The sequence below is a fragment of the Prionailurus bengalensis genome, chromosome E2 (genome assembly GCF_016509475.1).
Source record: "Prionailurus bengalensis isolate Pbe53 chromosome E2, Fcat_Pben_1.1_paternal_pri, whole genome shotgun sequence".
NCBI classification, from domain to species: Eukaryota; Metazoa; Chordata; class Mammalia; order Carnivora; family Felidae; genus Prionailurus; species Prionailurus bengalensis.
This window is the reverse complement of record NC_057352.1, coordinates 51,177,414-51,193,672: the sequence shown is the minus strand read 5'-3', so window position 1 is coordinate 51,193,672 and position 16,259 is coordinate 51,177,414. Positions and strand designations below refer to the sequence as shown.

At 39.7% G+C, this 16,259-nt stretch overlaps 1 protein-coding gene across 1 annotated transcript in view; it reads right to left on the bottom strand.

Moving 5' to 3' along the window:
- Positions 1-16,259, bottom strand: part of CNTNAP4 (contactin associated protein family member 4) — a 253,985-nt gene that overhangs the window by 4,150 nt on the left and 233,576 nt on the right. Inside the window, exons 19-23 of the mRNA XM_043599720.1 lie at positions 14,442-14,666; positions 12,921-13,054; positions 12,101-12,188; positions 2,009-2,227; positions 1,615-1,686 (exon numbers count right to left, since the gene is read on the bottom strand). Of these exons, the coding sequence (XP_043455655.1) occupies positions 1,615-1,686; positions 2,009-2,227; positions 12,101-12,188; positions 12,921-13,054; positions 14,442-14,666 (738 nt within the window). The remainder of the gene's footprint in view (positions 1-1,614; positions 1,687-2,008; positions 2,228-12,100; positions 12,189-12,920; positions 13,055-14,441; positions 14,667-16,259) is intronic.

Here is a 16,259-nt window from a genome sequence, read left to right as displayed (position 1 = left end):
ATGATCTTTGCCCAAAGCAACAATATTCTAAAGATTCAGCATTGTGCTCTAATACTGGCTTGACCGTCCAGTCATTCTCTATGTATATCTGTGAATCTGTGTCTCCCTATATCTATACCAGTTAAATGTATGGAAAAAGCACCATTGGGGGACTGAGACAATTTCTTTGACAAGGAATCGTCATTTAAAATGTTAAGCACATTGGGGCGCCTGGGCAGCTCATTCGGTTGAGCGGCCGACTTCGGCTCAAGTCATGATCTCGCGGTTTGTGAGTTTGAGCCCTGCGTCGGGCTCTGTGCTAACAGCTCGGAGCCTGGAGCCTGCTTTGGATTCTGTGTCTCCTTCTCTCTCTGCCCCTCCCTCACTAGTAATCTGTCTCTCTCTCAAAAATAAATAAAAACATTAAAAAAATAAAAATGCTAAAATGTTAAGCACATTAATTGCTATAGCTTCAAATGAGTTTTTACCACATAATGTATTTTTAATAATATATTAATGTATTTTCTTTTAGACACTCAGTTATTAACTACTCCTTTCGGAGAGACTTACTGCTGTTTGTTTTTTGCTTATCATATGACTAAATGGGAATTCTATCTTATGTATCTTTAATTTATACACCATTAATCTGATAAAAAGAAAAGCAACTGAAATGGCACAAAGATATGACTAGTACTATTCTCTGTTTAAGTAAAATCCTAACGACTTCAAGGAAGTTGATGTCTGAATGAGTAAAGATGTAAAAAAATAGAACAAAAACGGACCAGACATAAAGCCCACATAAATTGCCCAAGTTAAAGTGAAATCACATTATCTGGCAATGTAATAACTTTATTTTTTATGTTCATCTCATATGCAAAGTGTGGAGAAAAGGTGAGTCACTTAGCATTTCCATTATCTGATTAATTACTTTCTGACGATCATTCATCAGGAAGAAAAAGGTATATTTTGGGGGTTGGCTTTGAATAAATTGTGTCTCAGAGAACATGCTGTTTCATTGCCAGGAAGGTATACTTTAAAATTTTTTGTGTTAATTCTGCAATTTAAAATAACTACAAACCACTTTCATTCCATTGGCCTAATATTTGATAAAAAAAAATACAACTAAAAGTGTTATATTCACTGATGTGAGCATCTAAACCATGGAAATACCCATTTCATTGAGTATTAACACAACATAAAATGTATGTTCCCAGTGTTAATCTCAGGTTTTTCCTACTTTTTACATAAACTCTTGTGGAAACAATACGACAAAATCCAAGAAGCCAACAGAAATAGTACCTCCCCAAATATATTCAGAATTCCTTAGGGATTGTAGAAGGCCATTTTCAAGTTAAATGATGCTCAGTTTTACACAGAGTAGCAACTGTATGAGTGTGGCACTTCAGGGAAATGATCAATTATGTATACTGAAAATCTTCAAGGAATTCATGAATTCAAGAAGACTCTAAAAGACAACCCAGTATAAATAATAAACCACCCCCGCCATTGACCTCAGGATCCAGTGTCCCGCAGTGGGGATATGTGTGGATTCCCCACCGTTTCTCTAGTGCTAACTATTCCCCACTCCTAGAGATGAGAAGTACCAAAGAAGAGTTCATTCACGCCTTCTGTTACCTCCAATTACTGCAGAGTCACTTCTGATTGCATTAGCTAGAGGTTCTCTGTCATCTCTTGTTCCAGAATGATCTGCAGTAAAAGGATAAAAAAAAAAAAGTGGGAGGGAGGGATAGAGCCAAGTAAAAAGAAGAAATTTGGGGGAAAAAAAAATCTTAAAACATTTAATCAGTGTGGGATCTCTGTGATTTTTTTTTTTTTAACCTCAGCAGCATCAACTGCAGTGGCTCACATGGATAAGGCACTGAGGATCTAGAAGAGAAATGGGTTGGAAGTTAAACAAAACCAATCTGGGGAGGCCACCTTGAGAATGCATTGCAACAGCGGCATCAGAAGATTCAACACCCAGGGGACAAGTGCATTTGTTACTGCAAAGGAGGAGCCATTCCCCTACCTGCAAATGAGTGTGTCCTCTCCCTTGATGTGGCATCAGTGCCAGCCTGGGACACACAGCTGGACTCTGTCACATGTCCTGAGACGGTGACAGGGGCCGGGTGGCTAGGCTGCAGCGCGGCCTTCAGAGGGGCCACGTGGCTGAGCTGCACCGCAGACAGACAGCCCAGGAAGCCCTGTGCACCGGCCAGGGCTGTCTCCTGGTCTACGTCAGTGTACTCTGGAAATCCAAAGAAACACCAAAATATTAATAATCATGCAAGAACAAACAGGCAAGGCTAGAGATGGAATGTTCTGAGTCTGATAATACAGTAACAACAGACATGCAGTGGACTAAACTCCCCTTTCTTGGGTCTTTATTAAAACAGTCAGATCCGTTAAGTCTCTCCGTGACTACCGCTGAGCCTCCTGAGGTTAACGAAAGCAAGTTTTTAAGTATGGCTAATTTAATATGATATGGTGATCTGGAAATGATTGAAGCCTCCGGACGGATGAGCCAGGTTTTGAACTGATGAGGGTTCGTGAGATGTTACATTTAAAAATAGATGATTAACGTGATTTGTGATAGGGCTTGCAGTCAATGTTCAAGAGATTAAAGTGCTTCCCGATTTGGAAATGAATTCAGCTCAGCCTTTGAGACGTAAGTCACGACCATCACAGGAGCTAGAGGGAAAATGGAGCTTCTAGAGTTCCCCTGTTAACTGCCCAAGCAGACAGCTCGGTCTGGCTGAAAGCCATCTGGTATTCTCTGGCCCCATCCAAACACGCAGGGGGAAGATGTTATCAGGTGGGAAGGCTACACCCCAAAGTGTATTCTCTGGCCCCATCCAAACACGCAGGGGGAAGATGTTATCAGGTGGGAAGGCTACACCCCAAAGTGTCTAGAGTAGCACTAATTCCTCATGCACAGCAGTGAAAGCGTCCACACCTCACTCCCTGTTTCAGGGCTGCTGTCACTCAGGCAGAAACATGTGTGGCCCCTCTAGACAGAAAACCCCTCCCCCACATTAACCAGAGTTGAGTTTCTCTGGGACTATGATGGAACAGAGGTTGGCTTGAATGCCGGAATACTAATTTATGATTTTAGAGTGAAGAATATATTTACATTTTGTGTGTGGCGAGCCTGAAATCTAAACCAGGGGAACTAACTATAGTTTTAAAGTTCAAATGTGACCAGACCATATAGCACCTCCCCACCCAATATGACCATAAAAAAGGAGGACTAATGTCTCCTGCACTGCATATACAAGGACACAGACACAATTTGACACTCTTGTCTCTTAAAAAAAAAAAGATATTTAGTATTTATTGGGTGCTTACAATGGCACCGTTCTAAGGGATTCGCACGTCTGTGTTGACAGCTTCCAGTAGCCGCCAGTATCTTATCCCAGTCAGTCACACAGGCGAGACGCGTGGGTTCAGAACTGCAGTGATGGCCTGAGGCCACACAGCCATCGGCAGTCTGCTCGGGAGTCAGGCCTGTTGGGCTCCAAATCACAAGACTCTTCTATTTATGAACCACTTTCTGATTGGGCTGCTGATTTATTTTGTTATTAGTTTGTTTGGCTGGAGAGCAACTATTCTTGAAGTGACTCTTGGCACGTCACCTCCGAATGAGCCTGACCTGATTACTCTGGATGTATGGCATTCAGGCTCAGGGGCTCTACCTCCGAAAGTCATGTTCTTACTACCAGGCCATCCCGCCTCACTGCACCCAGACTGGCTCCTTGAACCTACGGGAGACCCTCAACCCCCCGGCATTACGTTGTTCCACAGAAGCCATGTCGTGCATGTGTGGAAACCAAGAACTAACTTAGTTCCAACACACAGCATTCACTCATTTGAATGGATATACATTCAAGCATATTTATGTTTAGAAAGGCAGCATTCTTACTTTGGAGGTTTTTTACTTTAATAAGAAAGGAACAAGAAATATACATTAAAAACAACATAATCAGGACAGTGCTTTTCACATTGATTCTACAGTGTTAAAATCTTGATTACAATTTCGATAGGCTTTTGAAAAATCTTATCTTTTGAACACTACCCCCTCCCCGAAAAATGTAAATAGATGAGATTCACTTCTCTGGTACAAATCTGATATGAGATGAATCTTAAAAACTACACCTTTAAGTAAAAACATTTTTCAAATTACAAGTTACGGTATAAAAGACTTTAAACTCTTAAAACGTAAAGTGGGCAGTTAATCAATTAATTTTTGTTTTAAGAGCTAGAGATACAGGAAATAAATTCCGCGCATATCAAGCATGTTACATTCTAGCAGCAGAGAGAGAAAATAAACACAGAAACAGGAACTAATGAAAATTTTGAAGAGTGGTAATGCTCTGAATAAATCAATTAGAAAATGTGATGGAGTGCGTCTGGAACAGAAATTTATCTTGATGGATTAGGTGATTTTTGTGCATCTATTTTAAGGTTGATTCTTCAGAGCCCTGTTCCCTTAGTGGTCTGGAGATATTATTCCAGCATCTTCTGGCTCCATCACTTCTTCCTTAAATTTTGCAAGATTCCCTGTGTGTTAGGAATTTTGCATAGAATATGGTGGGCCCTTCTCATCTGGAGACACAAGGTTTTGCGTTAGCCTGCCAAGTGTCGTAACCTGCTTCTCCTTCCTCTTCTTTATCCTATTGGTCTGCTGATTATTCACACCACATCTTCTCTGCATTTTCTCTAAGCTGTTTTACTTTTCCAGCCTGATTTCTATCCTTTAGGACCTAATATTGTGTGAGTCGAAGCCTTCATCACTTGATCTTCTAGGTGATGAGTTCACGTTTCAACAAACATCACTCTTTCCTACTGACTTTGAGTCTGGAACACTCACACCTTTTTAGTTCCTCAAGGTCTTTTTTTGCTTTGTTGGAAGCAAGGGCTCTTACTAAGTCTCATCAGATGGTGTCTGTCTCCCTGAATATGCCCATTGTGATAGGGAGTGATTCGGTGGCTTTGTTTCTTCTCCCGTTTCATTGTTGTGAGTCTTAAGAATAGAGCTGTTTTTCTCCTCCGCTGGGTGATTGTCAGTCACTGGTTTCCTTAGGCGGCTGACATCTAGAGAAGGTAGACAATGTAGCTGCCCCACATCAGGGAGGGTACGGGCCAGGCACCCCTAACCTCCAGCCAGAGAGGACTCAAACCTCAGGTCATCGTCAGCAGGACTCAGGAACTCCTCAAGTTTCAGGTCACTACCTCTTTGGCAAAGGGGGGGATTAAGCACAGTGACGTTTTCAATGCTGACCTTTCCCCACGGGGGTCCCAGAGATCTCTGTAAGCCAAGCATTTCCAAGTGGAGAGGACGGATCTACACAATTCAGGGTGTTCCCCAGAGACTCTCGCAGGCTGGTCCAGACCCTTCCAACCAGGGCGCACGGGGTCACCCAAGGCTCTCTTCACTGACAACCTCTAATGCTCCCCCCTGCCTGCTGGGCTGGACCAGCAACTCCTATTTGCAGGAGAGTCAATGGGTGGGAATTAGGAGTGAAGGCAGAGCACAGGGGCTTTGCAGCCACCCCCTGCCCCCCAGAACTGAGACCAGGCAAAATTAACAGTTACAATATGTTGTTCATAAGCAAAGCTGGCCTTAGAAATACATAGCATTAGATATCTTTGCTAGACATCGACAACTGCATTAACAAAGCCAACGAGCAAAAATCTCTATCTTTCCTGTTACCTGACTCCTGAGATGCTGACACCACTGTCTCCTGCTTTACACAAACCCTGAGAAGACAATCATGTTTTGGATGTTTCTGGTTGTAAAAATCCTTATTGACTCAGATGTTTGGGTGATCTTGCCTATTAAAAAATCAGCCTCAACTGTACTTTCCAACAAACAGAATGACTCCTGCTTTGTTAGAGAAGAAACCTTTTAACGAAAGATCTACAAGAAAAAGAGGGTACCGAGGAATTAAAATGTGTACGAAGTGCCTTTCCATACGTAGTAAGAGGACTGTTTCTGGAGAAGGTGTGACGTAAATGGAAGAATAATTGCAAAGAGTGCTTCATGGAATTTCTTGTGGCTCTCCTTAACAAACAAACAGAAAACCTCAGAAAACAAAACCAAGTGGTTTGGCCATACCTATGAAGAGGGGCCTTATTTAAAAAGGATCTCAGTATCTTTAATCTATGAAGATCAGATGGAAAGCCTTGCCGAACATGGTGCAATAAATCAGAGGAGGAGCCTGGCATTTTGACCGTTATATACCATTACGGCCAGGATCCTAGACAAGAGTTCATGGGAAAGTAAAATGGCGGAGCAGACGGCAAATATACCACATGGATGAGGAAGCAGTTTTTCATAAAAGGTATTTATTTGTCAACCAAACCTACCGCTCTGAGATATCACCTTGAAAATCTGATTAATACAGAAGCTATTTATAGTTAAGAGATCTCTGGGTGACCTGTACTTCTCTTTCGCTTTCGACATAACTTGTCTTAAGTGCCGTAAGACATTTACAAAATCACAGGGTCCTTAAATAATCTGATTAAACTATCTTACATACCCCTTTGGCTTTGAAGCAGGTTTTCCATAGAATAGCATCGAGACTGACGTGTGTTCCTCTAGCTCTTCTAAGAGCTGGACTAGACACCCTCTTCCCTCTGACCACACACTTTATTTACATCTGGCCTAAATCTCCACTGCAGAAATCTGAGCCACTTCCTGGCTCTGCAGCGTCAGAAGAGATCAATGATCCCGATGGGTCATTGCCTCTAAATATACCAAAGCTACCGCTCAGCACAGAATGAGTGAAAAACATCTTCGGGCTTTTAGAAAACTCTTCTAACATAAAAACAATCCATAAACAGAACTCAGAACTTGATTTGGCAATGAGCTTTGGATATAAAAACAAACGTAATGCAGCCTATTAATTACGGAGGGCTATGGACCAAGTCTGTCTCGAGGCAGACTGGTTCATCCCCTACCACGATGGACGACGAATTTCTGCTGTCACGGTTCCCGCGCCATAACATGTCTGACATAACAAAGTAATGGATAGTAGCTGTAAACTTCACTCAGCCTTTGAACAGTGACTCTGCAGTCATTTTACACTAGGTTAAATTGTATCATTCAAGATGTGAGCACATTTTTCCGTGAGAGGTTTTATGCGATTTCACGATCATGTAATGGTCTTAATTGGGATTTTTTTTTTCATGTGTGGAATCGTGACCCAACAAAATCTCAATGAGTTAGCAAAACAACTTTACACCTGCATATCTCCTTTGATTAATGACATCTTGGAGAGATCTCTTTTTGGATAATGTTCAAGTTAATAGTTCTCTTAAAGGAGCTGATTGAGGAATCATTCACTTCGGCGTCCGTACTTACAACCTGTGAACAACATACTTGACAGAGAGATGGCATCAGACTGTCTGCCTTTTTAGAAGGAAGACCAGAAGGAAATAAAACGGCTTCCTCTCTGTCCTCCAGTGCTCATTTTTACAAAGGAAATGGACCGCAGGAACAAATTTTTAACTCCAATCATCATTAACAAGCATCACTAGCAGATATCAAGCAAGGAGTGTAATTTTTTAGGTAATGACATTAAATTGTACTATGATGACATGGAAACCATCTCGAACCCTCTATTATACTTAATAGACGACACTAACGGAATTCACGTCTACTGCTCTTACTCTGAGTGCTCCCACAGCTCATCACTGGGCCGGAAACTGTTTGCTCTGTTTGCTTTGTGCCCCAAACTCGTGCAGCCACTCTCCTGCCAACCTCCTCCTCTCTTTCTCTTCCTTCAATTCTTGTTCTTTAATAAGGTCATTCACACTGTAGTGTAAGTCCCTGATAATGGCTTTATTGTTTACTTATTCCTGGTGCAGTCACATTTTAAAGCAGGCTAGTAATGAAAGGAATAAACAACTGCCTTCTCTTTTTTATTTTAGAAATTATTCTGGTTTTGTCTCTGTACAAAGGTTTCTAGATCTGGCAGCTGATAAATATATAATTTGGGATTTGTGGCTTTCGCTTTTATCATTTGGTTTTGTTTTGGTTTTTTTTGAAGTGTAAGCAGAGCTCTGCTTCGTTATGTTTGACTACCAGATGAGAGCAACGAGGGTGATCTTGTTGTCAAAGGATCACATTCATCCTTCCCACCTGGAGCACATCCTCGTGACTACATGAGCCTCTGACAAAATCCCAATGTCTACCCTCCCATTTGCTCCATAATTAAAATCAAAGAACATGTTTCGGCAACAGGAGTGTTCTCTGGGTTTGGGACATGACACTTTGATCAATGCTCACGTACTATAACAAGGAGAAAGGTGTTTTCCAGTTTCTAGGTATGGCCAATTCAAAATGGTACTGCTAACTCTCTGGAAACAAAGCCTCCAGAAAGTTAAAGCCACGGTATGCACTGAAGATAGTCTATGACATTCCAACTGTTAAAATACTCAAAAATCAACCTGATGAAGAAAAAAAATTTTAAGATTTCTTACTTACTTACTTAGAACAAGATTTCTCCTGTTCTAAGCTGTACTTCTCTTTTAAAAGTTGCTTGTGAAATAACCACTATCTCAAGTGTCATCTCACAATATAGTTACACAAACAGGACTCAGGTCATCTGATTTTTCCTCACCTCTAGGCACCGAAGCACGTTTTACATAAAGGATTCCTGACACACAGGAAACTGTTCTTACGGCTCTTCGGTAGAGATTGAGTGGCTGTCCTTTCCTTGCTGATGACAGACATTATTTACATCTGGCCTCATCTCCACTGCAGTAATCTGAGGTACCTCCTGGCTCTGTATCCTCAGAAGAGAGGAACAATCACTACTGATCCAGACCTCTAATATGCAAAAGCTACTACTCACAGTAAGTGAAAATAATCATCCAGCTTTTACTAAAATAAATCATAAAACTATTATAGCATATAAAAGTACTGAGATACAGAATTCAGAGCTTAATTTTATAGTGAATTATGAACATGAAAAGCAGATTTAATGTACTCTGTCGATAGTAGGAGGATCTGAACGAAACTGCTTGGCTAAAGCCTTGACTTCCCCACCACAGCCCCCAACTATTACTGAGCATTATTGTCAAAGTTATTGAGTCCTTAGTCTTTTAAGTGTGACAGGGAGTTGGAGATGGCTTCTGTGCTGTCATACTACAGTTTGGTACTGTTTCTAAAATTTACCTTCTTTTTGAGTATCTACTAGTAACCCTGGTTCACAGGACAATCCAAAATTATCTCCATAGTTCTTCCAAAATTTAAGAAATGCATAACGGAGAAAGTTGAAAGAGGGAAGAGATGTCCTTCTTTCTGGGTTTCCATCTAATATGGCAGTGAGTGATCATCTCCTTAACTCTTGGCTTGAAAAGGTAGACAAATCACAACTCCAAAAATATATATATAATTGATCAATGTTTATATTCTGCCCCCTTAGAAGAAATATTCAGAAATCATAAGATGATAGAAATATTTTAACTCATTTTAATTTGGAGGGTAATTTGGAACTATTTTATCTAAGGCAACATAGGATACATTATACTCAATCAGATACACAGGAACCTTTTGTGTGACGGTTACGTGTATGTCTGCTAACCATAAGCTCTGTGAGGACAGGTGTAATGTCCACCTTGCCGAATGGCACTCTTCGTGAATATAACACGTGATCACAGAGTATGTGCTAAACGAATCAGTGAGCCAAAGGGGCTTCCAAAAAGGAAAAATATATCTGATAAGCGTGGGGCCGTGAGAATGTGTCTTGCAGACCTCTAATTAGAGGAGGGTAACTGACCAAGGCCCCTGCTGCTGGGCTCTGAAACCCATCTTTATACTTGGGCTAAGGCCATGCTTCCTGTGGCTGTCTCCCAGCGGTGGCTGATCAGAGCAGGGATTCCTAAGGTGGGCTCATTCTTGGGAAACAGGAGACTCCTCTGACAGCTGGCTGACCCAAGGGCTCCCCAAAGACTGCTCAACCCTTCTTAGATTGCACAGACTTCCAGGATACTTCCGAGTTTCCCTCCCTCTCTCCTTCATTGGAGGCAGAGGTGCGTGCGTGGCCATCTGATGGCTCTGCCGCTCTTGGCCAGCTCCCTCCCCACCTCCTACTTTACAAGTGTTCCCTGAATAAAGTCGTCACATGGTTAATTTTGTCTTGGCAACTGCTTGTTGGAGGACCCGGACTAACATAACAAGGAATTTCAAGATTGAGCAACTCTCTGGAAAATTAATAGTTCCATTTTAGTGTCTATTTTACTATAAATTAATATACTACATTAAAATATAATAATATACTACATATATTTTATTGTAAATTCATATACCACACCAAATTTGACCACAAATTATTACTTTCCTTTGAATTACATTAATTCCTTTGAATTAATGATCAAACAGACCATTAGTCCTTGGTCAAGATCCACACCTTAGGCACATGGCAAATAAATTCTTACCTATACTTTTAGGAGAATGAGTTGATTCAGACTATAAAGTTCACTGCTCAGTTTGGACTTTAATCTTATTTTTCAGTATGAGTGAGATGCGTTTTAATGATATGCTATTCTGGAGTAAAAACATTAACATCGTTAATTCCCTACTAATCTCCCTACTCATTTACAAAAAGGGAAACAAATATTTATATAACGAATGTTATTATTCTACTGTGTCATTAATACAATCTTCCTAATAGAATGCAGATAAGTTTCCCAATTGTTTTATAATATATTTAACATATTTCTACTCACAAAAAGTATTTTCATCAGCAATGCTGGCATTAAATTTGAAGATTTTATTTCCTTAAAACTATGATTGTATTAACATTAGGCATAACTATTACAATTTTCTATCTTGTGTTTTACATTTTTATGTAATGCCTCATCTCAGACCCTGCTAGATGAGGAGCTCCTGAGATCAAGATTTGTTATATTTCTTTGATTCTTTTTATTACTACAGTTGAATTTACATAATTTACATGATGAAACTCACTTGGAATTTTTCAGTTAAGCTTCCAAATATCTAAGTAGCACTTTGCACGTATTTTTTACGTCTACTCTGGCATACTGAGGGAGAACAATGCAATTCACATTTCCCCTGTTTGCAGGATGAGAGCACACGATTTTGGGGGCTAATCACGGTCCTAGAGGGCCTATAAATATTTATAAATTTAACTCTTAACCCACTCAAGGGCCAATATTTTGATCATTCACCCATGGGTTTAATCAAACATTCTCAAGAATCTGAATTATGTACAGGCAGCATAAGGAATGATTAGTCAAGGTACAAACTGCTGCAAAGTTCAAAAAAATGAAAGATTCCATTTACTATCTGGGACAAAATACTGCAGGTTCCTGTCAAATATCCAACAAGAAATAAAAACCAGGCTACAAGAAGTCCCCTCACCCTCCCAAATAAGGTGAAATATCACTCCTCTTTATAATTTACTTGCAACTAGAAAGAAAACCCTTTCAAAATTTACCACCCCTCTTTCCGCGTAGTCCCCGTTGGCAAGTGTAAGAAAACGTATATATATATTTTGACATTAAGATGGCAAGAGTACATTTCTACTTCAGTGCGAATAGTCAGAAGTAACTGTTGGATATAACTAATAATCACAAGGCACAGACACTGGGTTTCGGCAAGAGCGGCTGGCCACCACCACATCTCAACAAAGCAAACAGGCCCCAAGCCAGAACCTAAAGCACATTTACTAATTAGAACAAAAGCCATTGCTCTCCCCTACCTTCTCTTTTAGGCCTAGTCCTGGTTTGATCATTAGATGACAGCTTGTATATTTGGCAGCTGATCGATACAAAGGCTGTTATTTCTACCTTTCCTTCTATTTTTGAAGTGTGAGAACTGGATCACGTTTTACTACGTGAGAGCACAGTGGCATTACTGTCAGAGGGCAGGGCTTGCTCAGCAAGACGTCCCTGCACAGGGTCACACAAAGTAGACCTGAGAAGGTAGAGTTTCTGCCTCCATTATCACCGACTTTATAATTAAAACGAAACAAGATTTCTTTCGGCATGATAAATTGGTGTGTGGCCTATGCGTGTGCACGCGTGTTTCCAGTATGACTCTTCTGATCTTTATGCGTCACAATTAGGGAAAGGCTGTTCCTTTCCTTACCTGAAATCCGGCCCAGTACAAGAGACTTGATGGCGCTGAGTTCTGTACCCGATGACAGATGGACTTGTCTCCTTGCGTTGTCATCAATCTACAGAATTGTTACGTGAGAATGCAAGCATCCGCACGGACGCCATTTTGTTGAGGAGAGGACAGAGGGCAAAGGAAGGCAAAAAAAAAAAAAAAAAAAAAAAGATAAAAAATAGGCAGTTTAGTGTGGCCCCAAAGACTGAGAACAACAAATTTTAAAGAGCCATTCACAAAGGTGAATGATATTTTCTAAATTTTCCATTCTATCCTAACAGTGTGCCCCACCTTCTGGCCCCTTATATCCCTTTAATTTTCTCCATTGTATGAGAAATCCAAAATTGGTAAAGCTAAAAAATATATAGACGAGTTATTTTCACCTTAATACTTTTACTTAGCTTGGCCCTTTAACCTGAGTCATTCAGCTAAGAAGTCTTCCTCTGTGTAGAGGGCCAAAATGTTCGTGCTTTGCTTCCACAGCTGGTACAGTGAATAATTCCACTGGTTTCATTAGAGCGACGATGGCCCCACTAGTGGTACGTATGATAAGCCATTCGGCTTTCCCTCCTGAGCAATGTAAAACAAATGAGGAAAGTGTAGCATTTTTCAGTATCCAATGGACAGAACCTTGATCCTTTCAAAAACGAGACCACATTTGAGGGTCTGTCCATGGTCTGTGTGAGAGCAGCACTGAAAGAATGCCTTCAGTCTGTTCATGATCACGATTCTGCCGGCGGTCCTTCATGCTGGGGAATCCTAACTATAACCACTGCTTCTGTTGAGTTTCCTGTATTACCTCTACAAAGAGCACTCCTTCTTCTCTGTTGATCTCTACGTGGTGAAGCTGTCCATCCGCCATGTTTTTGAAATCAAAGTTAACGACATCAGGTTCTTGGTATCTGTTTAGCTTGTACCTGATCTGCAAACTTCCTAAAGTAGGGGAGAGAAGTTACAGTTTTAGTTAAAATTGTAGTTAAAGAGCTACTTATAAAAACTCAGGAGTATTCTTTTTAGTTAGTAATTTCTGGTGGAAAATTCACGGCTTATTTGGATGCCTCCTGTCCTCATAATTCCCAGAAGTCAGCTCCTATGTCAAACTGCACTATTTTTGAGATCAGGACCACGCATGTTACTAATAGGCAGCCTTTCCTGCAAATCTTGAATTTTTCCCCTAGAAGTCAAATATGCAGTCAAACATAAGCAAATCTCCGAACTAGCTTCTACCTTTAAAAAAAAATACACCTTATTATATTATGAAATGCCAAACTACTGTGGAATATTACAATAACGTTGTTTCTATAATCTTTTTAAAAATACATCTACCACTCCAATGATGCAATTGGTTAATGGAATTTTTATAAGCAAATGGAGTTTTACTAAAGATGAGAAATATTTCCAAGTGGTCACAGCCATGGATTTTGGAATGAAATTAGGATGAAATGAACAGTTTTGAGCCAAACTTACCGTGAGACTTAATGCTACTCACTTAGCTGCCTGCAAAGATGCCAATTACTTTATTTCACAGGGTATCTCCAATTTAACAAAGAAAATATCTTAATGTAGAGATATGCTTCAAGTTCAAAAGGTACACAGTGGTGGTAAATATACTTATTAAAGTATATTTAGTGTTCAGTGCCCTTGGGCCATATTTATTTTAGTTGCAATGATATATTCAGGTTTATAAATTTATTTTCCTCACTCAGACAATTTATCTACAGGATTCCTATCTTTAATCTGGATACAGGGAGGAGGAAAATATCCATAAGTGGTTTTCTGCGACAAAGTTTCTGTAGCATACACACATCCTAACCCAGAAGCCACTGCCCTGCAGTAATGTACCAGCATTTCCCACGACAATTTTGTTGCTGATGATTAGAACCGACAGGTTACTTTGTGGACATTTTCTTATACATAATGCTAGGTTGTTAACATTCCCCCCAAATGTCTCTACTTTTAATTGATGGAAATATTTATTATATGCAAATAGGCATCTCATTTCAAAATGAACCACAAAATTGATACTGATATTATATGGGATAGTAAAGAGTTTCTAACAACAATAAAATACAGGAAGTATTTTATATAAATAACAAGTTAACATTGAAAATGCGAAATTATCAAAATTATAACAAAACTATCTTAATAATTTCATAAATAATCCTTTTAGGTTAAATTTATAGGACAGTATAGGCACGCTTTTCTTCCTGTTTGCAGTTTGAGAGGCAAGAACATCAGAACGATCCATATTATTACTAATGTTCTAATTTAATTTTCTCCCTCTCTCTCTCTCTCTCTCTCTCCTCTAAAAAGCACTCACCATTTTTGGCAATGATAACTGAAAGGTATTCTTTATAAAAGGAGCTCACATAAAGCAGTAAGCTTGGTGCTCGCGCTGTTCGGAAGCTAAATTTGATCATTTCTCTGCTCAGCTTCATGTCGCCATGAAACGAAGCAGCGTGGGAGCTGGAATTTTTACTTAAGGAATAATTTTCTTGAAAATTGTAAATCACAGATGAGCCAGATCCAAAATATGCAGAGATCTCTGAAATGACACACACATTTTATGTTAAAAAAATTAAATACAAGGATCTTATTTCAGCTATATTGATATATTATTTTTAATTAAAAATATCAAATTATATAGATATAACAAATCGCCCCAAACCAGAATTAAATAACACAGAATATTAACAGAGCTCTTATGATGGTCCTTGAAATGGCTTTATGCTAGAATTATATGTAATTAATTTACTAGTTCACCTTCTAATTACAAGCATAACGTTCTCCTCTCTGACGTCAGACATAAACCAGGCTTCTTGACTTTCGTCTCCCTTACCGTCCATTTGCTTATTTAAATTTTTGGTCCCATCTATTATTTTGTAACTAGAATGCACTAGTCTTCCTATAATAGGAAGGAAGGAAGTTTGAGGGGTCCTCTTACCTTCCAGGATCAACAGGCAGAAATGTTCCTTTTTGCCTAAACACTTTCCCCTATTTATTGTGCCCTACGAGAAGAAGCCAAGTCCTGCGTTAATAGGAGAGGGCAGTGGGCATCTTTGTAGCAGTGATCAACATAAGGAACTATCCAGCCTCTTTCAGTTTTACAAAATCATAGTACTTTACTTATATGAGATTAATATCCCAAATTCACACACACATGCATGTGCACACACACACACACACACATATACGTGTCTATATATACACTTATATACACACACATTTATGTACATATGTATAAATGTTTGCATGAAAATGAGGATCTGGAGGAATAATCAGCACTGGATCCTTGAATCCTGCTTCTCTCCATTACTATAAAAGACCAGTTGTGGGATGTGAGTAGCAGATGATGCTCACGGGGTAACATAGCAACGTCTCCGTTCCTTGGCACTGGAGGACTATTTTGTTTGCTTGTTTTATTATGTTATTATAATGGACCTTTTTATAGTCAATATGATATGCAGAGTAGGATTCCTGACTGCACTTAGCGAGCTTAACTAGAAATCATTTTGATTCAGAAAAGGAAGACAAGTTCTTGGGAAGAAGTGGTCTCCACTCTACCTCTAAATGTGAAAAACCTTCTAAAATGAGAGCAGCAGGGTGTGAGTTGTTTATCACAGGCGGATTTTAAATAGTAACTTAGTTCTGGTCAAAAGTGGAGGACTTTTAACCCACTTTTCATGAAATAATCCCAAATGCTTTCTGTGCAAAGCAGGGGCTGCTTCAATTTGGAGGCGATTTTTGTTAGCCTTCAGTAGCCCAGACACACGCAAATAAAGCAACTAAATTAAGCTGGATGGCAGTTTTCTGTGAGCAACTATGACAGCATAACAAATGTTTGTGTATTCAGAGAAGTCCATCTAGAACACTTAATACTATACTCAGTCCTTTCTTTCTTCCATGACATAGGTCTGTGAACAAGACAGACAGAAAAATATTCCACTTCACAGACATTGGCCACATCATAGAGCAAAATGCCAGAGTAATCTTTATTTTGTTACACATCCATATTTAATGGAAAAGTAATTTTTATTCTTTTTCAATGTTTGTTTATTTATCTTTGAGATACAGAGAGAGAGAGGAGTGGGGGAGAGAGAGGGAGAGAGAGGATCCCAACCAGTCTCCGTGCCAGCAC